Below are 25579 nucleotides of genomic sequence, written 5' to 3'. Positions count from 1 at the left end.
AGATCCCAGAACCACACGGGGGGACCTGGTGAATGACCTGCAGAGAGCTGGGACCAAAGTAACAAAGGTCACCATCAGTAACACACTACAACGGCAGGGAATCAAATCCCGCAGTGCCAGACGTGTTCCGCTGCTGAAGCCAGTGCATGTCCAGGCCCGTCTGAAGTTTGCCAGAGAGCACATGGATGATACAGCAGAGGATTGGGAGACTGTCATGTGGTCAGATGAAACCAAAGTAGAACTTTTTGGTATAAACTCAACTCGTCGTGTTTGGAGGAAGAAGAATACTGAGTTGCATCCCAAGAACACCATACCTACTGTGAAGCATGGGGGTGGAAACATCATGCTATGGGGCTGTTTTTCTGCCAAGGGGACAGGACGACTGATCCGTGTTAAGGACAGAATGAATGGGGCCATGTATCGTGAGATTTTGAGCCAAAACCTCCTTCCATCAGTGAGAACTTTGAAGATGAAACGAGGCTGGGTCTTCCAACATGACAATGATCCAAAACACACCGCCCGGGCAACAAAGGAGTGGCTCCGTAAGAAGCATTTGAAAGTCCTGGAGTGGCCTAGCCAGTCTCCAGACCTCAACCCCATAGAAAATCTGTGGCGGGAGTTGAAAGTCCGTGTTGCTCGGCGACAGCCCCAAAACATCACTGCTCTTGAGAAGATCTGCATGGAGGAATGGGCCAAAATACCAGCTACTGTGTGTGCAAACCTGGTAAAGACCTATAGTAAACATTTGACCTCTGTTATTGCCAACAAAGGTTGTGTTACAAAGTATTGAGTTGTATTTTTGTTATTGACCAAATACTTATTTTCCACCCTGATTTACGAATAAATTCTTTACAAATCCTACCATGTGGATTCATGGATTTTTTTTTCACATTCTGTCTCTCACAGTTGAAGTGTACCTCTGGTGCAAATTACTGACCTCTGTCATCATTTTAGGTGGGGGACCTTGCACAATCGGTGGCTGACTAAATACTTTTTTGCCCCACTGTAGTTTGAAATTATTTCATTGTGCCATTTTTATCAAATTGATTAGTTTTAATTATGTGTGTTGGGAAAACATCTTGAGCCACCTTCAATTTCTTTATATTTTGCTTGAGAAATGTTGCAGCTATTTACTGAAATACAAACATACATGAAAATACAGTACATAAGGAAAAAATACCAATCCAGTGCTTTCCACATAGTTTTCCATGGTGGATCAAAATCTGACTGTACTTTTTTGTGTTAATATTTTCATCATTTGCAACACCATCTGCATTTTATAAATGGCTGTAGACACTTGCTACAGTAATTTCAACCAATAATGCAAAACGTTTGGATTCCTTACTCCATCAGGCCTGTTTTCACTGATTCTTTCAGTGACAGTTCTTGTGTAATTTGGGCAACTTCGGCCTTTTTTTAATTTTTGCCTCCCTGAAGAATCCACTGACACCATTTCTGATGAGGCTTCAGTGAACAGTAGATGGATCAACTGAAGGGGCCAGATCACAGGTCCTGTGTCAGGTCTGTGCTGGATTTTTTTCACCATATTTCTTAATATGGAGATCCAGGCTCGGCTGGAGGAGGAGAGGGCCAGACTGGAGCTTGAGCGGTAACAATGGATTTCTAACTCTTATTATGGCCCTTTATTATTTTATTTGTGATGGAGATCTGATATATCCATGAGAAGTATTAACATTTTCAGTTGCTTCTTCCCTTTTTCCCCTCCTTCAGGTTGCTGCAGGCTGAAGATGAAAAGAGGAAACATTTCCAGCTCCTCCAGGAGCAGCAACGTACAGTGGGGCAAAAAAGTATGCCTCATCATAAGAGGCATAACTGATCTCACCGTAGTCCCATGAAGACTCAAGATGAGTGTTTTCATGACTGCCATCTTGGTGTTTTGAAATCAGGCATGATGAATGAAGGGAAGAACTGTCTGTTAAGGTTCTTGAAGAGCGTTTCACCTCTCATTCAAGAAGCTTCTTCAGTTCTCTGAAGAAATTGTGAACTGAAGAAGCTTCTCAGATGAGAGGTGAAACATCTTCAAAAAACTTAAAGAAGTCCAGATGCTTTTCTTTCCAAGCTCCTTAGACTGTAGTTAAACTTCACACACTGGACTTGTCAGTCACACATCCTTCGCCAGTAGGCATTCCCAGAATGATCTTTCCCCCTCTGACGCTTAGAATGACCAAATATGTGCAAAATGGACAATTCAACATGCCACCATGTCGGTCTTTTATTAAATATGACATGGAACAAATGACTGAGCCATTAAATTTGTCACAAAGGTGTTCACCTAATTCCAGGCAAATGGAATAGACTTCTATGGGACCATAAGTCTTTTTGCACTTTGACATTTGTTTTACTTTTCAGATCTGTAACCTATAACTTTTATACTGTATGTGCTTTGATCATAGGAGTCTACAGGGACTTACTTACTTTTAGCACGTTTAGCAGTTGATGTTGGCTTCTTTTTTCAGTACTGGAGCTTCCTGTTCATTGAAGACTTTTCTAAAAGGAAATGCTTAATGCAAAATGGCGTTTTAAGGGCTTGGATTAATGTCAATTTCAGCAAATATTCTTTCTTATGTTAAAAGAACATGGATCTCTGTCAGTGATAACTTCTGACTTTATAACTCAAATTTTAAGAGAGAGCTTCACTGCTAAGCTCTCATCTGTGTGGGTGTCACGGTTCGCTTGAGGACTCACAAGCAGGACTCAGAGGCACAGTCAGTATTTATTACAGTTCCACCAGGTGTATATACAAACAGTGCAGGGGATAGTGCTATATACAAAGCGGTGACAGGGAAAAGGCTCTGGGGAAATCCAGGTAGGGAAAAGCCACTTGCTCCTCTTCTGACTCTCTCTCCAAACACTCACACAAAAAGGGAATCCGCTCGGGGAATGCAGAGTCGGGTCCAGGGGATCTATGTACAGAAGGACACACACGTTAGAGGTTTTGCACAGGGAAGCAAAAGAGAACTTGCTCAGAGCCGGGCTGCACTGGCACGAGTCACACACAACGGTCCAGCGATGAGTAGAAGCCACTCCCTGGCTTAAATGCTGGCTGCACTGATGAGGCCCAGGTGTTTCCTCTTCAGAGGGGCGTGGGCCGAGGGCGTGAACCCACCATGAGTTCCGCCCTGGCGAGAGAGCGAGAGACAGAGAGCAAGAGAGAGAGAGAACACTACTAGTCAGCGGCCTGCTGATCCCCTGGCCGTGACAGTGGGGTTCAAATCCCTTATTCAGATTAAGATTTTACGTGACATTACATTGGCAAAAATTAAATTTACTTGAATAATGTGAGTATTGGAGTAAGTACTTGAGTAATTTTTGAATAACTTTAATTTTGTAATGTGCATATTTTATGAATAATGATGTTTCAATACTTTAATCTACTGAATAAGTAAGAATTAGACTTAATAATCTTTTTACTTCAAAAAGGGAAATTGTGTACAATCTTTTATTCTCCAAAATGCACATAATAAAAATGTTTTGGGGAATGTATATGCTTTTTAAGAACCAATTGCTTCTTACCTGATGCATGCTATAACTTGCAGCAAAACTGAACTAAAATTTGTTAACAAGCTTACCAAATAAGAAATGTTTTGTGAATTTTCTTTGCAGAGCGACTATCAAAGCCCACATGCCCTAAAAAGGAGGGCGCGCTGGCCAGTAATGAGTTCATCACTAAGTTTAAGATAAGAGTTGATCAGAATAGAGGCGATGATGAAAGTCTGGAGCATCAGTTGGAGGCTGCCAACCTGTCTGATGAATCGTTCGAGGCCCAGACAGAAGTCAACGGACAAACATGATCACAGACATTTTAAAAACACGAGTTGAGAGTTAAGGGGGAAAAATATTGTAATAAGTATATATTTGAATTGCACACTAAGATATAAAGTGATGGCAGCGAGCACAGTGTTGCAGGATTGAATTAAAAACACATCTGACTAAGACCAACTGAAATTTAGAGTTGTGTATAATAAAGTTTATTCTTGATTAATAAAACAAATCTGTAATATTTTTCTTTCGCTTTTGTCCATTTGAATCTCGCTACAGCTTAAATAAAAGAAAAGAATGTGTTTTGAATAAATTAAACTCTATTCTCTTTTTTTTCTTTCTTTTTTTCTTGGTGGGTTTTATTTTGCAATCAAACGCAACATTACACAATTATATAGTATAGTAAGAAATATCCTTTAACTTAATTTAGTATTTGTTTTTTCATTTTTGTTTTTATTGTTTCCCCTTCAGTTTTGTGCTTATAACATGTTCTAATCTGACATATTATGCAGTAAATTATTTTTGCAATAACTTAACAGGCCATTGTGGGAGCCAACATTCACTTATCAAAGACATATTTGTATATTCTGTGGGCTGCTTTATGGTTGTGTCATTTAGAAACATAAGCCACAACAGACTTCCACCGGAGAGTACTTAAAAATGTATTTTTATGTAAAGATATTTTAATTAACTACTATATTAAGAGAGAACCTATTGTTACATGGATTAATTGTACAAACTGTAGAGAAATAAGTTTAAGCGTGCAACTTTTTATTCATTTTTAACTGTATTAATGTTTTTATGTTGATACAGCCGCCTCATATCTGTTTCCTGAGTGTTTTTTAAACCATGTACTCCATCTATGAGTAAGAACATGAATGAATTCCTTTCCAAATTTGTAGTTCTTTTTTCCAACTGTTTTTAGTATATATGTAACATTTCTTTACACACAAATGCTGGTATTCTTTTGCACCAAGACGTTAAAGAAATGCTAAGAAAAAATGAAAATACTACGTTGCAACCTGTGTGTGTGTGTGTGTGTGTGTGTGTGTGTATATATCTGTATCTATATAGGTATAGATATATATGTGTATTCGTACCCTTTTTTCATCATCTAGTTTCCTGTGCCAGATCTTCTACTGATCCACTGAGGCAGACATGTAAAAAAACATGAACTAAAGCATATTTCTGTATATAAACAGGACTTTAAATCTTTATCAACAGCTACTTTAGAGGAAATTCTTCAATAAACTGCAACCAAAGGCTCAACTCAGAGGACAAAACCCAACCTGTTATAAATAGTGTGACAGCAAACTTTCTCTTGTGTAAAGTTACAAATAGGAGTAATTATCCACAGGAGCTTTTATACATAATGAAGTTATAATTTGTCCTGTAGAAATTGTACATTTAAGCTATATAGTTCCCTCTGTGATAACTCTGTTTTGAATGCCTCTTATTAACTTTTATGCTTTTACAACCCACTATGAGCAAACACTCAGCAACAGTGGGAAGGAAAAACTCCCTTCTTGAAGGAAAAAACCTCTGGTAGAACCAGGAAATCTGTCTAAACTAGTTGGGGGTTAGAGCAACAGATGCAAGTCTTCAGATCATTTGCAGTGTGACTGTCTTTGTGCACACTTTGACCTGATTCAGTTTTCTTATTTGTCAAAATGCACCATGGGTAATAAAAAACAAAACAAAAACAAAACAAAATAGTAACGAAGGAGAATCCTCAGCAAAGATGAATTAAACAAGTTTTATTTTGATCAAATTTTTCTTTAAGTAAAACACATCTTTATTTGATGACATTAAAGTCATCAAATAAAGACAGTTTTGATGGAGTTCCTGACCCAGCCCAAGCTCTCTATGAAGACGAGGAAAAACTCCCCAGGGGGCCAGATCGATGGGAAGAAACCTCGGGAAAGCCCATTCAAAGAGAGATCCCCTTTCCTGGGATGGCTGGGGGGGTTACAGGAGCTCCAAAAAAGCTAAATTTTTATTTATTTATTTTTTAAGATTGACCCATCCTAGCTATTCCTGTCCAACAGAAAAAAGAAAGGAAGTTACCACAATGTATCACACTTGCATGATAAGGTGTGAATTGTGTGTTTGTGTGTGTTATCTTAGCCAGGGGTGAAGCTGGAGCTCCTCCAGTGTTGGGCGCTTCTCCGGGACTGTAGTTAAACATGCCTCCAAGAAATTCCGGCATCCTTGAAAGAAAGAAAAGATCAAAAAGATGAAGATGATAGTTCTAGTGAATCTGGAAGTGTGAAGTTTTCTTACCTGCGGACAGACGCTTTTTGATGCTCAGTTTCTTTGCGAGGAACCTCTCGGTACTAAAGTGCCGTGCATGAAGCGCTTCATACAACACCACTCCCATTTGCCACACCGTGGTGGGTCCACACCTGTAGCAGCTCCTCCTGTACCACTCGGGAGGGGTGTGAAGAGGCGTGCCTAACAAACAGACACAATTACAATTTCTTCTAAAACAAAAGACACAAATTGTTACATCTGTGAAAAGCAGGAGCAGAATATGTTACCATAGAAGATGCGATACAGAGATCGCTGTTTAACAAAGCAGCTCAGTCCAAAGTCGATGATGCGAACTCGAGGCACATCTGAGCCGGTCTCAATCAGAATGTTTTCTCCCTTGATGTCCCGATGAAAGATGTGTTTATCCTCAAGTTCCTTTACAGCATCAACTAGTTGCTTCAGAATGACCTGGAAAAGATGAAAAACACAATAATGAGTTAATGCTTTTCTGCCTTGATTGAATGCTGTACAGTCCAAGGCTCTCCCAGTCAACCTACCTTGGCCTTGTCCTCTGGTAAAGTTCTTCCTTTTTCTGCTTTGTATTTTTGCAGGTCCACAGCAGGGACAGGTCTCTCCAGCACCAGGATCAGCTCTTTGCCAATGTCGAACCACTCCAGCAAGGACTCAGGTGCTGATATTCCCACTGACCCTTCTGCTTCACCTGCAAGTTTAAGCATAATGGCCACTTCCACCGAGAGCTTCTTCCCGCTTTCATCCTGAAATGTTACAACAAAGTGGATGATGAGGAACGCCGCATTCAATCCAGTAATGTAAAACTGATTCAAGTGTTGGACGCTTACCGCCACTTTGCAGTAGACTTTATTTTTGGGAATGTGTTTGATGGCAACCTAAAAGACACAGAGCATTGGTGAGCATTTCCTCAGTATGACATAATGAAAGGTGGAAACACAGCAGACGTTTCAGTTTACGATATTATCCATTATCTGCGTTACTGCCTGTCTTACTACCATCATCTGAACACTTACTGGAAAACGATCTTCTATCCGGTAGCCCGCAAACACTGCTCCGCAGCCTCCTTCTCCGAGCTGGTGCTCCTCCACATATCTGGCTTGGAATTCACCTGAACAGACAAAACAGCAAATCTTGTTTTATTACAGCTGTGACACAAATTACTCTCCTCTGTAGCCTAAATGTTCCTTTTGCCCTTCCCCTGAATATAAAACCCAAGCTGCTTGCTACTTACGTTTTGGTCTGCCACTGATTTTTTGCCCTGGTCCACATTCCTTCTTTTTTTCTTGGGTGACTCTCTGTTGTCTCCCGTGGCCTTTCTTTTGCCATTTTTTGCGCACACCTGTTTGTTGTTCAAGTCTGGAGATGTGGAAAACACCAAAAGCATATCAGCTCACTGGATGATAGACACAAACACTAAACACCAAGTAAATTAAAGTTTACATTTTTTAATTTCAAGAAAATTTTTTTAGGAGAGATGTTCTGTTTAGCAAGCAATAGAGCTTTTGGTTTAAAAGTGTCCCACTTGTCATGTCTAGTCACTCTTGTTTCCATGTTCCCCAATTTCTCCCCAGTCAGTCATGTCTCTGTGTCAACTCTGTGTCTTTGTAAAAGTCTCTTGTTTGCTGTTTTACTTTGATAGTCATGTGTGCTATGTTAGTTTTTTCATGTCTGTGAAGGTTTTCAGTCATCTATGTCATCGTAGTCTAAGGAGTTTGGAAAGAAAGCGTCTGGACTTGAAGTTGCTTGAAGATGAGAAAGAACTTAAACTTTGCTTGAACGTCTTCAAGCAACTTAAAGAAGACCAGACGTTTTCTTTCTAAGCTCCTTAGACTATGTTAGTGTTTTCAGTTTTCCTTCCCCATGGTCTTGTTGTTTGTGATTTCTCGCAGCTGTGCTCTCATCCTGTGTCTTATTCCCTCATTTATCCCTCTGTGTATTTAAGCCCATTGTTTTCCTCTGTTTGCTGTTGGGTTGTCTGTGTATCATCCATGACAATTAAATTAAATAGCAAATGCAACTACAATTTCAATGAGATTCATTCCTGGCATACTGCGGTGGCTGAAAGTAGACACCAAGCATTATCACTGTAACTGATGTAAATATTGGACTTGGAGGGGATTCATCTGATAGACTGATGCAAACATTACGGTGAGGAAAATTTTGAATCTCCCAATTTTCTTTTTTTCTGAAAGAAAGAAAGTTGGTTACTGTATCACATTTGTATGGCAAGATGTGAATTCAGTATGCGTGTGTGTGTTTGTGTCAGAGAGGAGTTTATCTGAGCCAGGGGTAAAGCAGGAGGTCCTCCAGCTTTGGGCACTTCTCCAGGACTTTGTTAAAACTTGTTTTCAAGACGTCTGAAATGAAAGAAGGACAAGAGATATCCAGATGATAATTCCAGTGATCCAAGCGATCACATTGATTTTCTGCAAAATTTTCTTTTTGAGAGTCATTCGGCTGGGCATGGGGTATAACACATCTGCAATGTAGCAACATCTGCCTACTGGGCCTGTGTGAGAGTGTTATCTCAATGGCGGGAATGAGGACGTTGGAATTTGGCATCTCAGGCACCAACTCATCTCTTTCCTTAACCGGGCTCACCAGAGACTGGTTTCAGCCTCTCTCCATGCTTTAAGGAGGTTGAGTTGATAAATCTGACTGGCCCCTCCCCTGTCTGACCCTATCTCTTCATAGTCAACACCAATGTTCTCACCGTGTGACCATGAACGGTCCTTACCACTTGGCAAGTAATTTCGAGCTAGATGAAGGGAGTAAGACAAGCACTTTATGTCCCCGTTAAAATACAATTACATTTTATCAAATATCACTAAGCAGTCCTTACCTTTAAATACAGCCTGGTTTCTTTCTCTTTCTTTCTATATCTCTGAGTGAAGTTAGCTCTCATTCTTTCTCTTCCTGTGAAATACAGCAAGTGGAGCTTTAGCTAGCAACACACTGTGACACAGTTAGTGTTTGTTGAGGTGATAGAAATGCTGCATTTGAAATTACCTGACATTTTACTCCCTTTTATGTTCACTCCTTTTTTTCTGAAGTACCGCAAATTATGGGCACGTGGGGTTGTTCTGGTGTTGTGCTAAAAATAAATAAATCAAAACTACGGTACATGGTTTGCTCTTTCATCTCTTTTTATGCGACATCCTCTACTGATTAAAACACGACTGCCTTTCACTGTTTAGGCTCAAATCTCATTGTTTGAAGGCCTGCAGTGACGTGAAATATTAAGAACGTGACTTTCAGATACCGTTCATCTGCTCTAGACAGTTTTTAGGCCTGCAACTTCTTGTCCTCCACTTGTCAAATTTCCTCAAATTTTTTAAGGACTCACTGCACAGATCGCAGATATATTCCAAGTTTTGAGCTAATTGGGAATCACTTTGCTGGTGCAAAATTCCTACAGACTTGAGGCTTGTCAAACTGTTATTTTTTGGCATTTGTTTGCAGATTGGTTCTTTTCCAAGTTGTGTGTTTTGTGTAGACACAATACTGGTTCCTTGACTTTGGTGGATTTCTTATGCTAGAATGATTCGTGGGTCATTGTTAAGTAGCTTAAGGAACAAAAAACACTCAAATCTTCAGTTGCTGTATTTGAAATGAGTGAAAAAACAGCCAAAAGGCAAAGCCCGGAGAACTCGAGACTTTTTCACAGTACTGTAATTGTGTTTGTTTTTGTTTGTTGGGCTTTTGAAGGCCACAAATCAAGTATGAAATCATTAGTGGATCATTAGCAGTAATAAACCATTGTTTCAAACCCTTAGTGGGCTAAGATGTTTACTTTATAGTTGTGGCTTCTTGGTTTCAAATTCAACCTCTAATCTTACATCACAGCAATGCAAACATTCTTTTATGCCCTGTTTTGTAAACTGTATAGTTTACAGCTAAAATGAAGAGTGAAGATCCGCTCTGGGAGCTCTACCTAAAATCATTTGCATGTACTATGAGTTGTGGAGTCACAGGAGGCTCTCTTTGTAGTTGATGCCCAAATTAGAATAGATGTCCATAAGTTGGGTGAATGCATTTCTTCTTTGTACACACACACACACACACACACACACACACACACACACACACACACACACACACACAGACAGAGTCCTATACTTTAATGGTGTAGAGAGAGAAACACTTCTCACACACACATTCAACTATAGACATATGCAATCTTCGAAGTCCATCGGGCTGGGCAATACAGAAGCAGAAGCCCCACGAGAGGCAGTGGATGACAGGAATGAGGAACATGGAGAAGAGAGTCTGTTTGGAGGTGCGGGGGGGATTGGGGGTAAATAATGAATTATGCATGATGGCTAGCTCGGCCTGGCCTTCTCAGATGGATTCATTATGGGGGGCTGGCCAGGTAATATAAGGACTGTCAAGAAAAACACTAGCAAAACAGTGGAAATGGTACCAAATGAAAGGTGTGTATGTGTGTGTGCGTGTGCGTGTGTGTGTGTGTGTGCGTGCGTGTGCGTGTGTGTGTGTGTGTGTGTGTGTGTGTGTGTGTTGTGCGCTCCACCTGCTCCTGCCCTAGAGCAGTAGTGGAGAGGTGACCCTGCTATGGTAATAATGTGCTGGGGATTACAATTTGATGGAACCAAGCCACAAGGGTTCTTTCCTGCCCACTCTAATGACAGCTTGTTGCTGCTGGGACCGCTATACAAGGCCCTCTTGACACACACATACACACAGACGTGCACATGTGCACACAAACGCACACAATCTTCCTCACCGTTTTCCTCCCGCCACGGCTGGTTGAAGTGATACAAAGCAAAGCGTAAAGAGTTGGTTATGAGAGATTTGAGAGAAAGGCGAGGAAGAGATGAGACAGATGTGTGAGATTTGTGTAGCTTGAAGACACGTTTAAAGAAAATAGCTGTGATAGGTGGACATCTGAGAAGCTGATCACGGGAGCGGGAAAGGAGGAGTGTTTGAGAAGGAGTTTGAAAGTGGTTGTCCAGGCAGATAAGTGTCAGGAGAGTGCCGCTGACAACAGAGGTACCTGCTCCTTGCCTTGTCCGCCTGTCTGACTGCATTGATTCACTGCTTCACTGAGCCAACAGCGGCTGACTGACTGAGTTCCGCTGTCTCGCTAAAGGTATTTTCTTTCTTCCCATACTAAGGATTTGACAGACCAGACGCTTTAAGCAATTGTTCTGTTTCCCTCATGTCTGTCTTCAAAAGAACTGCTAAAGAGCTAAAAAAAATATATATATAAACCCAAAAAAGAACACAGTCACTTTACTGCATGTGAACATCACAAGTTTCACCTCTCCTTTTCTCACACTGAGAACAATTACAGCTCTATTTATCTGACTAGCAGCCTCGGCCTTAAACTCGCTTTTCTTGTCACCGCTAACTACCTGCTCTTGTAGCAAACACATCTAATTAATTAGACAAATGTGATTCTGTTGTCGAGGATAATTGTTTGCCAACGCATCGGGAAGCTGAACATAAGCCAGCCAACCAATTAGATGGAGACTCAGACACAGACAAACTGTCAATCAGCAATTACTCAGTCAGTCAGGTGGTACACAAACTGCTGCTGGTGAAGAGAGATGTGACAGCGCCTCTGAAAGACCCAAGCACAAATGTCTTCTTTCATTAGATCCACCTCAGTCTCCTCATCCATCAGCCTGCGTGCGTGCGTACAGTATTCACAGTACATTTTCTAAAAAAGGAGGTCACCATCATCTTTCACTAATATTGCTCGTCCATCCTGAAGTTGTCTGAATTGAAAACAGTCTGGACAGAAAGTCTCTGCATTTTCAAGAAAAGACAGCGTTTAAAAACAAGAGCAGCAGAGACATGGAGACAAATTATGGAATTTAGCCAGTTCACTAAAGCTGTCAGCACTGTTTCTCAAGCCTGAGCTGGTGCTTAGGATTTAGTGGCTTGTCGTTACATAGGGGGGATTAGGCCCTTGACAAAGTGCCTATTGATTTACCTACCTGTTGTGTGTTGAATTAGACCAAATATATTAAATACCCCCACCCCCCTCGTAATAAGTAATATGGGCTGATGGAGGGTTTTGAAGAAATCGTGATTGTGTCTAGAGATGGCACGATACCACTTTTTTATGTCCGATACCGATACCGATATCATAAATTTGGATATCTGCCGATACCGATATGAATCCGATATAGTGTTTTTTAATCAACAAAACTGTTTTTTAAATATCTTGCTGCATTTTGTATAAGTTCATACTCAAGTTTAAAACAACAACTACACTAAAGCTATTCTGTTATACCTGTATGCAAAAAAAATGTTTCATAGTTCAGCAATACTGATCAATCTAATAAACTTAAACCTACACCATCCTCCCTATTCTGGTATTTTAAAGAGTACTTAGCATAAATATTAAGCAACCTAACTAATAGGGTTCCAACTCCCAGCAACAACAAAAATAAATAAATAAAAAATAGGGAACCACCCCTCACGCTCCACCTCATGATGCTTAATCGACGTAATCAACCTTAATTTGATGCAGTGTGAAAAAAAATGCACAGAAATCAATTATTTTTCAAGAAATATTAAATAGATTCAACATCTTTCTTCAACAAAATTGCAGACTGCACAGATGGTACCTTCCCAAAGGAAAAAGTACTATAGCTTACTAGGGTATATATATTAGACTTAATAGTTACTATATACAGTAATGGACTTCTATTCATTTTGCATCAAATTAAAACTTTGGGTGTCAGATAATTATTTATTAAAAGCTTGACATTTTAAATGAGAATAAGAAAGAAAAGTATGTCTTTGTGCCCCCTTTTCCCTGTTAATGCCCTATCGGCCCCCCTGGCTAAACTTTGCTAGATCCGCCCCTGCACAGTTACCAGTGTCAGCTACGTAGAAAAAGATCCTCGAGTAGAAAGTAATAATAAATAAATTCTAACAACAGCTGATCAAGCTTAAACGTGCTTCTGTTGTTCAGCCGCTGGTTTCCTCTTTCTGGTGCAAAGTGGGCCAAAAGCAAACAAGAGACACGGACTCACGACAGAAAAGCCGATCAGCTGATCGTTAAGCAGTTTCATGATTGAAGTAGCAGCAAGAAGAGGCAGTCGCTCCATATATCGTTTGTTAAGCTTAACGCAGGAATGCTTTACAAACATTCAGAGATGGACTTACACACTTGCTTTACTTCTCTCGGGGATAACTTTGTCGGAGATGAAATGCCAGGTTGCTAGCGAAGCTCCAAATGCTATCCAGACCACCTACAGGTCCCGCATGCCACAGCCGCTCTATCACGTGATGCATACTGCTCCGACGTGCTAACGTTCTGAGGTGAGTTACGGCGTGTTGCAAGTTTTGTGAGGTGCTTTCGTGATATTTAATGGATCGGATTACATTTTTTATTTTTCTCCGATATCCGATCCAGTAATTTAGGTCAGTATCGGACCGATACCGATACGTAATATCGGATCGGTCCATCTCTAATTGTGTCAACTGTTGAAAGGCATCAACACAGACTTACAGCCATGTAGACACCATGAAATGTCAATGAAATTCAGTGACGTTCACTGATGAGAGTCCTGAGTAAAACTGAACTTGGTTTTAGCAAATAAAGCATCTGCCAACAAAAGTTCAGTGTAGCCTTCACTTAAATATCAAAGACTGTCAGTCACAAAGTGTCATGGTCCTGGGCCATGTGGGCCCAGTATTCTTAGTTTTCATGTATTTTTGTATTTTGTTCTTTATTTAGGCCATGCTTCCTGGGTTGATCTGTTACGTTGTTCCTTATGTGTTTTCCCTTCGTGACTCTCACCCCCTGTGTGCCCCTCTGTGTATTTATGAGCCCTCGTCTCTCTTTGTGTTTTATTCTATGTTTTCCCCAGCCCGTTATGTCTGCGTTCTCCCCGTGCTCTCTCCCCTCCTGTTTGAACCTCTGTGTACTTCCTGTTTTACTTTGCCCATCTCCCATCAGTGTTACGTTCACTCCTGCCGTGTCTTGTTATGATTATCAGTGCCACCTGTGTTCCCCGTGTGCATCCACTTCCCCTGATCATCCCTCATGTGTATTTAGTCTCTGTGTTTCATACAGTCTGTGTCGCGTCGTCTGTGTTACCACCTCTGTGTTCCGTATTCCAAGCCATAGCTTTTCCTTAGTTTATTTCCAGTTTAGGTTTTCGTTTGAACGGTTACTCTTATGCTGCCTTCACTCTGTTTTGTTCCTTATCATCAGCCATAATAAACGGCTCGCTTTTGTTTAAATCCACTCCTGCATCCTCGCCTGTGTTCGCACCTGGGTCCACCACACACGTTTCCGCATGGTCTGCCTCCGCAGACCCTGACAGTACGACGCGACCATGTCGGACCCAGCGACACAGAGGAGGGGGATCGTCCGGACAGTGGAGTCTCTATGCGACAAGTGGCTGCACTGTTCCAGTGAGGAGGAACGAGAGGAGTTCGCCCGCCAAGTAGGGGTGTGCGTATCTGTGTTCCCCTGGTTATGGGAGACGCTGCACCCCCTCGTCAGCGACTTTCTCGTCTCCACCCTCCAACTCCGTCCGCAGGAGCAGCGGCCCGGTGGGCGTGCACCTTCACCAGAGCCGTGCCGTTGCGCCGTTTCCCCGCTGTCTCATGAGCCAGTAGCGGTCAGAGTTGGAACGGTGAGGCTCGCCACAGACACACCTTCCGCCCGCACCCCGCCGGCTTCCGCGTCTTCACCGCGGTCTGGCCGCACGGCGTGGCGCACGGAGACAACGGAAGCCATAGACTTTGGCGAGGAAGAGCGGCAGCAGGTGTTACAGGCTTATCGGGAGGACGAGCTCCGGTGGAAACCCTGGCTCATCCCGGAGGAGGACCTCTCACCTGCTGCACAGCCTACCAGCCGCTCGCCGTCTCCGATCCGCTTAGGCTATTTTTCGCCTGTCTCATTTCTGGCAAGGATGGGGGCGGACGACGGGGAACTCACCACTACGTCACCCTCTGTGTTGGCGCCATCAGCGCCCATCGCGCCAGCTTCCTCTGCTCGAAGGAGGCGGCGCGCCCGCCGCCATAAACCGGACAATGCTAAAACTACAAAACATGAAGTGGACGGCGGGTTCATTTTTGATAGAGCTATTTTTGTCGACCCTGAGTCTGCCATTTCTCGGACTGTTTTTTCTGAGCCTACTCCTTTTCCTGCTCGTGTTTCTCCTCCCAGGCCAGCTCAGTTAGCTCCCTCGCAGCCCTTCACAGCTCAGTTAGCTCCCTCGCAACCACCCTCAGTTCAGTTTCCTGTGTCCCCCTCAGTTCAGTTTCCAGTGTCCCCAGTGCCACTTTCAGTTCAGGCCCCAGTAGCTCCTGTGCCGCCTGTAGCGCAGGCCCCAGTAGCTCCAGTGCCGCCCGTAGCGCAGGCCCCAGTAGCTCCAGTGCCGCCCGTAGCGCAGGCCCCAGTAGCTCCAGTGCCGCCTGTAGCGCAGGCCCCAGTAGCTCCAGTGCCGCCTGTAGCGCAGGCCCCAGTAGCTCCAGTGCCGCCGGTAGCGCAGGCCCCAGTAGCTCCAGTGCCGCCGGTAGCGCAGGCCCCAGTAGCTCCAGTGCCGCCGGTAGCGCAGGCCCCAGTAGCTCCAGTGCCGCCGGTAGCGCAGGCCCCAGTAGCTCCAGTAGCCCAGTCCCCGATAGCAGTACGGTCCGCTGGTCAGCTTAACATTCAGCCAGGGGTCCCAAATCTCTCTGGCTCTGCATCAGCTCCTGCTGGGAGCTCGGATGAGCTCATCCAGGACTCCGCGGCTCCCACGCCGCCATCTACCTCGTCAGCTGGGGGGCCCGAGGTGCTTTTCCTTAGTTTATTTCCAGTTTAGGTTTTCGTTTGAACGGTTACTCTTATGCTGCCTTCACTCTGTTTTGTTCCTTTTCATCAGCCATAATAAACGGCTCGCTTTTGTTTAAATCCACTCCTGCATCCTCGCCTGTGTTCGCACCTGGGTCCACCACACACGTTTCCGCACGGTCTGCCTCCGCAGACCCTGACACAAAGTCATACATGACCAGGAAGTTTGTCCAGGTGTTTGTTTGTCAAGGTGTTGCAGAGTGTGGTGCAGGACTATTGCTGATGCATCATCCATTGATTAGTTAGTGCGTTATGCAAACTGGTCTATAGTGTCCAGACCCATGTGGTTGATGTGTGTGAGAACCATTTTTTCTAGACACTTCATGACGACTGGTGTGAGTGCCACTGGCCCGAAGTCATTCAGGGCGGATGTGTCCAGTCTTTTGAGGACTGGTATGATGGTGGGGGACTACTGCCTGGGATAGTGACAGGTTGAAGATATCAGTTTATGCACCAGGTAGGCCTTCAAAACTCTGGACTACAGCTCTGCTTTCGACACCATCCGCCCGGGCAAGATGATCAAGAAGCTGACAGACCTCAGCATACTGACTCCCATCAGCAACTGGATTCTGGACTTCCTGACATGTGGTGAGAATGGGAGGACGGGTGTCTGCTGAGCCCCCCTTCAGCACAGGAGCTCCACAGGGCTGCTGCCTCAGCCCCAAACTCTTCACCCCGTACACCTATGACTGTGTCTCCACCCAGGACAACTCAATGGTCATCAAATACGCTGACGACACCACCATCCTGGGGCTCATCAAGGAGGCGGGGGGACGAGTCCAGGTACAGGACCCTGGTAGACAACGTTCTTGAATATGGAGAGGAGAATGACCTCATCCTCAACACAGACAAGACCAAGGAATTAATACTGGAGCCGTACTCTCAACATTAACACAAAAGTGAAAAAAGCCCAGCAAAGCCTTATTTTCATTCGGCTGCACAGGAAAGCCGCCAATATTCTAAATGTCAAAATGTGCAATACTATGTGTGTAATACCTAGAGTGCTATTTAGATTCTCGCCAGCGAGTACTTGTATTACCACCCTCTGGTTTTGTTAAGTTGTACACCTTTGCCTGTGTAGGGCCGTTTTCCTCTGGTTGTGATTTACTTGTTTTAGCGCTTCAAAGCTTGTGCTTGGAGATTATGAAAAACAGTCACATGGGTGGATTCTTAGATGAATTTTCTCACGATCTCAAAAAATTGCCAGAAAGTAATGTCTTTGCTTTTCACATCAGACATCGATCAATCAGTCTAACCTTTATTTGTCACATGCAAAGTTTACACCTGCAGTGAAATCAGAAATCGGCAAATGCGATGAAGAAATTGAAGAAGAATGTTTGATGTATGGTGAGTAGGTATACCTTTGTTCCTTAGTGCAATATGTGATTTGACTCTGTCAACTCAATGCGTGGACAGTGTGGAGGAGTGGTGCTAAAATCATTTATCATCATGGGCCACATACAGCTCAATTTCATCTTAAGTCGGCCAGACCAGTGAAGATTTTGTCTAATAAACTTTTTTTTTTTTAAATACACCTCCAAGTTGTTACTTTCAGTGTAAAGGAGATTAACTACATCATTAATCCTTGAGAGTCTTAACATTATACAGTTTTTTTTTCAAGATTACAAAGAAATGCTGTTGTAGTATACCAAAGAAACCTATGAGAAGGGCTCACTGAGCTCATACTGTTAAAGAAATGAAAGAATTCCTTCTGAAAAAGGGGAATCCTATTGTACATAGTAAATAGGAATAACTTTTCTTTCATTAAATCGAATACTAACAATAAAAAATCTAATATTTAGCAGTTAATGCTTTAGCTGGTACTTACTCTAACCAAAATCTCTGAGGTGTGTTTCCATCACCCTGTTGAATCTATGAACACGAAGAGTTAATCCAGTTCGAAGGAAGTTCCGAGTGGGGGGGGGTTCCAACCTCGTAGGTTTGATCTACCTAATACGTATCATTGGCAGTGAGTCTGTCCCCAGGAGATTTGGGGGAAGGCCAAAACCTCTTAAGGAAAGACCAAATTTCTGTATACAGAAAGATCCTGGTTTTATATGAACATGTTTGTTGTGAGCAATATGCCGGCTTCATATTCTCAGCATTAGCAAGTATTCAAGGGGCTATAACTCACCATATTTACCAGTCATAACTATCAAATCCATCTACAGAAGGATGCATTGTATGTTAATGCTGGCTATTGCCAAAGTACGTTTCAAGTTGCTTGTTACTATACAAATGGGCACTCAGACTGAATATAACAAGTAGAACCGGTTGATGCTATTTCAACATATCACTTGTTTGAGATTATACACATAAAACCTGAGTGCTTGGCCTTTGCTTTTGCTTCTCTCAATCCAAACCCAAAAGGTTTTGCCACCATTTTACAGTCCTTACCCCTAAAATTAGAACAAGCCGCAATTATTTCCCCAAATCCCTCTTAAATGTTCATAATCTCTTTTGTTACACAAACTGTCTGCAGTGTTTTTTCCTCCCATTTTCATGTGTTGACTCATTCACTGAAAATAAGCTTTAATCCTTCTCTTGTGGCTGGGTTTTCCCTGAAAGCTCAAAGAAATTAGAACATAAGAGTAAGAAAGAGGGCAGTACTTCAAAAAACACTTGCTGTTAATGGAACTAAATCACTACTAACAATGTTTCTGTTTGCCAGGCAATGTCTGATCTCCCATTTCTTTTTTATAAGGGAGGAGATTAGAGCTACGTGCTCAATTTCCAAAAAGCAACTTGTAATCACACAAGTCCCATTATGCAAATAGGCAACGAGAAGACAATACCAAAGCCAAGGATGCTTTTTTTTAGATGGGTGGGAGCCGGTTCCCATTTTTGTTCATCATTTCTCTCTCTTTGATTAAAGCCCAAGACAGGTAGGATGGATTTTTTTTCTGATCCCAGCATGAATGGGGATTAACACTCCAATAGCTGATTTTATATTCTATCAAATTATTAATCCCTAGCAATAAAATGTCAAAAATGGTACAGTGCACACCATTGTGTATTTTCTTTCCCCTACAAATGCAACATAACGTGTCACATGGCAAGCAACCACAAGATGAAAATGAAAAACAAAACAAAAGAAAGCAGAAGTCTGGCACAGTACAGGGGTGAGTAAGACCAAGAAATGAATGCAGGAGGACTGCCAAGCAGCAGTGGAGAGAACTGACACCCATGATTGGGTCCATACCAAAGAGGTAAATAAAAGAAGCCCCCTAAGCCCTTGTAATCAGCAGAGGAACAGACAAGGCCGGGCTGGTTTTTCCTCCTTAAGCTCTGGTTGAGTTTGGGGTCCAATGCTAGTCTTTGAGGAGGCCCAGCCAAATGGCACAACACATCAAAGTCTTTAGCTGTTAGCCTTCTTGCCTACTTACGTCAATGTCCCAGGGATTAGCATTAGCATAATTGAGGTTTATGTACAGATGCTTAGTGCAAGGGCTTGATGGATCTCTATTCTGGAATGGGAATGTGTTGTGTAATGTGGATTTTGCATCCATTCTGCTTAAGACTACGAACACCACCCCCGTAGCCCATTACACCATGTAGTGTGTGTGTGCGTTGAGTGTATGTGCATGCACACTTACACGCACAAGAACAATCACACTCTCACTGTAATACTGATCCCATGTGCACACAGCACACACACTTTATTCTGTCTATAGTTAGAGTCAAAGGAAACAACAGTGCAGTTTGTAGCCTTTAGATCATAAACATAACTTGCAATGCAATGCACTGCACACTATTATAGATGACAGACCTCTAAGTTTAATAGCTTCATGGTCCACACTCCTAACTTCACAGCAGGTCACACCAAAAGGATTATCCTTTGCAGTATTACTCTGTAGTTTGGTTTGGTGAGCAGAGGTGCTGGCATCCCATTTTTATTCTGTAATTACAGTGGCCAAAAATATCACTGTGTCAGACAACTATTAGTGATAGAATGTGGTAAAAATTATGTTTAATTTTTATTATATGAAAACTAATCCTAACATTGCTGCATTGTTGAAGTCTGCACTGACCTGAAATGAATAAGAATTGACATACTGTATGCAGAGAACAGTTTCTTTGAAAGTTTAAGATACTATAGCTGACTGGAAAGTAATAGGATTGCTCCTTGGAAGCTCAAGTCAAAGTAGGGCTGTGCGATATGACCAAAATCTCATATCCCGATATAAGACATCTATCATCCCGATAACGATATAAATCACAAAAATTTTACATTTTATGTACATTCTGAGAATCGCAGGCAGCTCGACTTGCATAAAGTGTTTCCAGCTGGGCGTCGTGTAGCTGGAGTCGAGTGTTTTAACCGAAGCATGAAACTATACATTTTTAGACATAAGTTGTTTCCTTTGTGAGTATTTATTACACGGCGTGCTGCGGGGAAAAGCCTGTTCTAACGTTTGAGTCTAAGGTTTATTTTTTAGCACCTGGCGGCTCTCTGGCACTCTGCATACTCTTTTACGTGATTACGTTTATTTTGAAAAGTCTCAACAGGATCGTGAGCTTTATTGTGAAAGGTTTATGTGGAAGATAAACAAGCAGACACGCGATGGGCTTACTGTCGTTGTTGCTAACAACAACGCATAAAAAAAGTGTGGTTATATTAAATATAAGAGAAAGAGAGAACTTTAAGAAATGAATATAGCCACTACAGTGACCATCAAAAACATATTGTCGTAAACAGTTTATTTTGCGACACAACAAAACAAACGATAGCGTAAAATGAAACGATAGACGTTTTTATATCGTTATCCCATATATATCGTTATATGGAACAGCCCTAAGTCGAAGCATGAGCTGAGATCCCTAATTCGACTGAGCTTTTTTAAATAGTAGACTTTCTTATACACATAGCAATCTGAAGTAGACCGTTACTCTGTGACTGCTACTGTGTAATGTAGTTGCCTTGTTTTGCAAAGTTTATGACATAAGTGAAAAGCAGCTTGCTAACAATGTGATCAAATTATTCTTACAAACCTTTGTTTGGATAGATATGTAGATATTTATAAGCTTCAATTTAAAACCAAAAGTAGTGCATCATTGTTACTGCAATATAAGAAAGGAAATAAAGGTCCTGTTAATTCAACATTGCAATTTCTCTCTTTCTTTCACTTACTGCTGGAGAGGTGGTCCAAACAGGAAAGATTAGCAGCTATCGAGCCACAATAGAGTGAAACACATGAGCAGCAATTCAATCTTATAAACTAAACCAGCGTCTCGTTCTATGACAACAAACATGGCAAATTACTTGAAATGGGCTGTGAATCTTTCATGCTTTCATTTGTTTATGCATTTACACTTTGTTTGTTTAAAGTGGGTAGAACAGGATGATTTGAAGACAGAAAGGTATGATATCTGCCTCACGGGTCCAAGAAATACACAAGAGGAAAAAAGGGGACAAATATTCAGATCATTGAGTATTGGATTCAAATGACAACAAATTCAGTTTCACGGGAACCTCTGGATAATATTTCCAAAGCACTGCATGTGACAGATGAATTAGGAGTCTTAAGCATGAAATCACACTTATCCACTGATACATTTTGGTCCACTTTTGAACAAACAGTAGCTGTCAAGGCATTAAGTGTTAATAATAATAATGTGTATGTGTTAGTCCCCATAGGGAAATTGCTCCTCTGCATTTAACCCATTCACCCAGTAAAGCAGTGGGCAGCCACCAATGCAGCGCCTGGGGAGCAGTGTGTAGGGACCTGCTCAGGGGTACCTCAGGGTAACCGTTCAGTGGAGTCGAACCCCCGACCTTCCGATCATGGGGCCACCACTCTACCTACTGAGCTATCCCTGCCCCTCCTGTTAGTTAATATAAAAGTATTAAACAGCAATTGGGCAGACCTTTGTTAAGAATCAACTTTTCACTTTCACCTCCTGTGGAAAATCTTGAAAGTCTTGCAACAGCCCAGGCATGGAAGCGACTTTGGTGTGTTATCACATGATAACAGATATCTTACATACATGTTCAAGAGACCAGTTTGAGACTATTTGAATTCCATGTCATGGTGCATTATCCTGCTGAAAGCAGCCATCAGAAGATGGATACAGAGTGGTCAAATAGGAATGAACATGGTCAGCAATAATACTTGCTTAAAAGCTGTGGGTTTTAAGCAATGGTGCTGGTGCTAAGGGCCCAAAAGGGTGCCAAGGAAATATACCTCACACCATTACACCACTAGCAGCAACATGAACGCTTGATACAAGGCAGCATGGGTCCATGCTTTCATTTGATTATGCAAATTTTGACCCTACTGTTTGAATGTCACAGCAGAAATTGAGACTCACTTGACCAGCCAACGATTTTTCCAATCTTCTCTTGTCTAACTTGGTGAGTCTGTGCATATTGTAGCTTCAGTTCCCTGTTTTTAAGTGATAGGACTAGCACCTGGCTTCTGTAGTCCTCAAGTTTCAACATGTTATGTAATCAGAGATGCTCTTCTGCAATATCTTGATTGTGATGAGTGGTTATATGAGTTCCTGTTGCCTTCCTATCAGCCCTAGTATGGGCTAGCTCCTATCCCGACCATTGTCAACAAGACATTTCCCTCAAATGACTGCTACTATTTTTTCTTTTTTCCATTATTTTGTGTAAATCCTGATTTTCCACTCAGGAGAAACAACCATGCCACACTAAAAGTCACTTAAATTACCTGTCTTGTGATGGTGATGTTTGAGCTTCAGCAGACTGTCTGCATGGCTAAATGCATTGAAATGCTGCTGTGTGATCAGCTGATAAGATGTTTCAGTGAACAGGCAGTTGCAGAGGTGTACCTAATGAAGTGGCTGGCTCATAGCTTGAGCAACTTTTCTAGGGTTCATCTGTATCCGGCATTTGTCCAAACAAGCCCGACCAGCTGACACTTTTTAGACTGCATCAAACGATTCAGCCGTGAACGCACTATAAAGTCCAACTAACTACCACTACTGTTGCACACGCAGTGTGTTCCTATGCAGTGAAACTAGTTTATGTATGTATTAACTAACACCCGCGTTACTGAGTTCTCAACTAACCAGCCACAGCAGTGGCCATGCTGAGTCTGTTTCTGGTCCATGGCAGGTGGGGTAATTGAGCTGCGCCCTCTTTTATGGAGGTGCTGCAGAGCCCCCGGGTGATGTCTTTACTTAGACCCTGTTTGTTGGACGGGACTCGGAAGACAAAGAAAATGAAAGATGAGGCTTGTACATTTGCCTATGATGCGATAAGCATGTGTGTACATGTTTGCATCTGTTTGCATAATAACATTTGTATCAGCAAATTTGAATTTTGATTGTGATGCTTCCTTCACGCACCTGGATTAATCTTTTATTACTGGTTGCTATATATTTGCTGGCAAAGAACAGGTGTCAGGAGGACGAGAGGGCTTCTACATCTCGTATTGAGACAATAAAGTTTTGTTTATAAAGAATAAAGTACTTTCATTTTTAGGTAATATTTGAATACAGTGGAGTAGGTTAGTAATTATTTTACAGAGTGGTGACCGTGTCGCTGATTTGCATGTCGGTACAGAGTTCGTGATGTGTGTGTGTCTGTGGGTGAAGGGTATTTGCTGTTGAAACGACTGTGCATGCATTAGGAGGAAGGTACTGGGCTGTGCAAATGAGGTGGTCATTCCACCTGTTATATATTTGCATAGGTTTAGGGAAGTTTTCAACAAAAGTTCCCATTGAACTATTAATGGTCATTGACTATAGGCTTGATATCAATAGAGGGGTGAGGTAAGGACAGTCCTCTAAGAAATTCCTTCTTTAGGAGAATAAAAAGGTCAAAGGTAATGACTCGTTATGGTTGATTTGTTTACTATAATGACTTTATAATTAAAAAAAAACCATGAGAGTTAAGGCCTTTACACACCGAGTGCGTTGTGAAAAAACAACATGAAATTCAGAATTTTTTGAACACAAACTTATCACGTTATCGTCTATAGATATATTTTTTGCAGAATATTCGTCCTCATAAAGCTTTGGTTCTAAAATTGACTTTTTATTATGATGTAGAAAAAACCTGTTCGCCACTATGTGACAACTAGGACAAGATGTGAAACAAAAGAAAAACAATACAATAGGATGTAGAAGATCAATAAATTACTTTAAAAGCAGAGAATATGTTCTCCAAATTAAAAGCAGTCTGCACTTCTTCTTTTTTTTTTACAGCGGCAGGGCTGTAGAAAAAAATTAAATAAACTCTCTTTATCCATCCACTCATCTTCTTCCACTTATCTGGGGCCAGGTCATGGCCCCAGATAAGTGGCATGGCAGCCTAAGCAGAGAAGCCCAGACCTCCCTCTACCCGGCCACCTCCTCCAGCTTGTTTGGTGGAACACCAAGGCGTTCCCAGGTCAGCCGAGAGATTCAATCTCTCCAGCGTGTCCTGGGTCTGCCCCGGGGCCTCCTCCTGGCGGGACATGGCCTGAACACATCGCCTAGGAGGCGCCCAGGAGGCATCCTTATCAGATGTCTGAACCACCTGGCTCCTTTCGATGTGGAGGAGCAACGGCTCTACTCTGAGCCCCTCCCGGATGGCTGAACTTCTCAACCTATCTGTAAGGGAGAGGCCAGCCACCCTTTGGAGGAGGCTAATTTCTGCCACGTTATGCGTGTGTAAAGGGAGGCAATAATATGCTCACAGATTAGTCATAACAACCTGCTTATCCAGTGATATGTGGTAGCAGCTTAGTTTTATACTTTTCTCCTGTTTTCTGGCCAAAACCTGATCAATACAGCTTTAAAAGTCTGAGCTAAGTCAGTGCAGAGAAGTGCTTCAGTGTTGGGTGTGAAGGACTACGTTTTATTTTACGCTTTATCCACAAGGTTTGTCGAAGCCTGGCGGTGTAGGTGTCCATGTGAAGACTGGTGGCTGCTTGCAGTCGATACAGGAAAGTGGTGGGTACAGGATAAATCTCGACAGATATCATTTATATGAGGTCATTTCTTACTTGCTGCACTTGTATTTTAACAAGCCTTGCACTCGTCGTGGACATCTGTCAGTGTGCACATCTATGTAAATCCGTGAACCACGCATCAAGGAAGTGGGAGGGAGAGAGAGACGGGGAAAAACACTAGAGAACGAGGGTGAAAGTGAAGATCAATGTGCTTTGCCTGAACAGCATGTCTGAGCGTGGGAAGTTTAGAAAAACTTCTCCTGGGCCTCACAGCTCAAAGCGATTTGGTGTGTGTGTGTGAGTGAGCTCTTGAACATACTGCCAAGGCATTTGTCAGTCTTATCGCCTCTCTCGCCTCTCTGTGGTGGTGCTGGTGCTGGTGGAGAGTAATTGAGTGCTTAGAGTTATAGATGAACTAATTAGTAGGCGCATTGAAAGCTCAGCTCATTAGTGGGAGGGAGAGAGCCCTGTGTCGCCATGACTCTGAGGACTCTCTTTCATATCCAGTCTCAGCATAGGGAAAATTCTACTCCATACAACTTCATTAAAGAAGCTGCAGGGAGGAGAGGATGAGGAAAAAGGGTGGGTGTTAAAGGTATAGAGAAAAATGCTGAAATTTACTATATTAGTGAATGCGAAACAATACATGCATAATTAGAAGGCCTAAATGTGTATAGACTGGATAGGAAAGCTTTGGAAGTGGGATCAAAATGTAAAAATTCTGCCTTCTATACTAGAACCCACAGCATCTTTCTTCCCTGCTCTGTTGTCTCTGATACTG

The 25579-nt window shown here is 42.3% G+C and overlaps 1 protein-coding gene across 1 annotated transcript; it reads right to left on the bottom strand.

Moving 5' to 3' along the window:
- Window positions 1-5898: 5898 nt before the first annotated feature.
- On the bottom strand, window positions 5899-8790 carry LOC146583604 (serine/threonine-protein kinase pim-1-like). Its single transcript, XM_085292154.1, has 8 exons — window positions 8780-8790; window positions 7298-7422; window positions 7080-7174; window positions 6894-6941; window positions 6591-6809; window positions 6321-6501; window positions 6064-6234; window positions 5899-5990 (listed from the first exon to the last, which is right to left on the bottom strand). The coding sequence occupies exons 1-8, from the start codon at window positions 8788-8790 to the stop codon at window positions 5899-5901; spliced, it is 942 nt and encodes a 313-aa protein (XP_085148280.1).
- Window positions 8791-25579: the final 16789 nt, after the last annotated feature.

The sequence above is a fragment of the Mchenga conophoros genome, linkage group LG1, assembly GCF_057382185.1.
Source record: "Mchenga conophoros isolate Kocher_MC1m ecotype Shallow Benthic linkage group LG1, M_conophoros_male_GT1.1, whole genome shotgun sequence".
NCBI lineage: Eukaryota > Metazoa > Chordata > Actinopteri > Cichliformes > Cichlidae > Mchenga > Mchenga conophoros.
The sequence above is the reverse complement of the archived record's forward strand: the minus strand, read 5'-3'. Positions and strand labels throughout refer to the sequence as shown.

What these genes read in the sequence shown, in the direction of transcription:
- LOC146583604 (XM_085292154.1), bottom strand. An exon ending in GGATAGAAGATCGTTTTCCA is followed by an intron (nt 6,942 to 7,079) that starts GTAAGTGTTCAG and finishes TGTGTCTTTTAG; the next exon opens with GTTGCCATCAAACACATTCC. An exon ending in AAGTCTACTGCAAAGTGGCG is followed by an intron (nt 6,810 to 6,893) that starts GTAAGCGTCCAA and finishes GTAACATTTCAG; the next exon opens with GATGAAAGCGGGAAGAAGCT.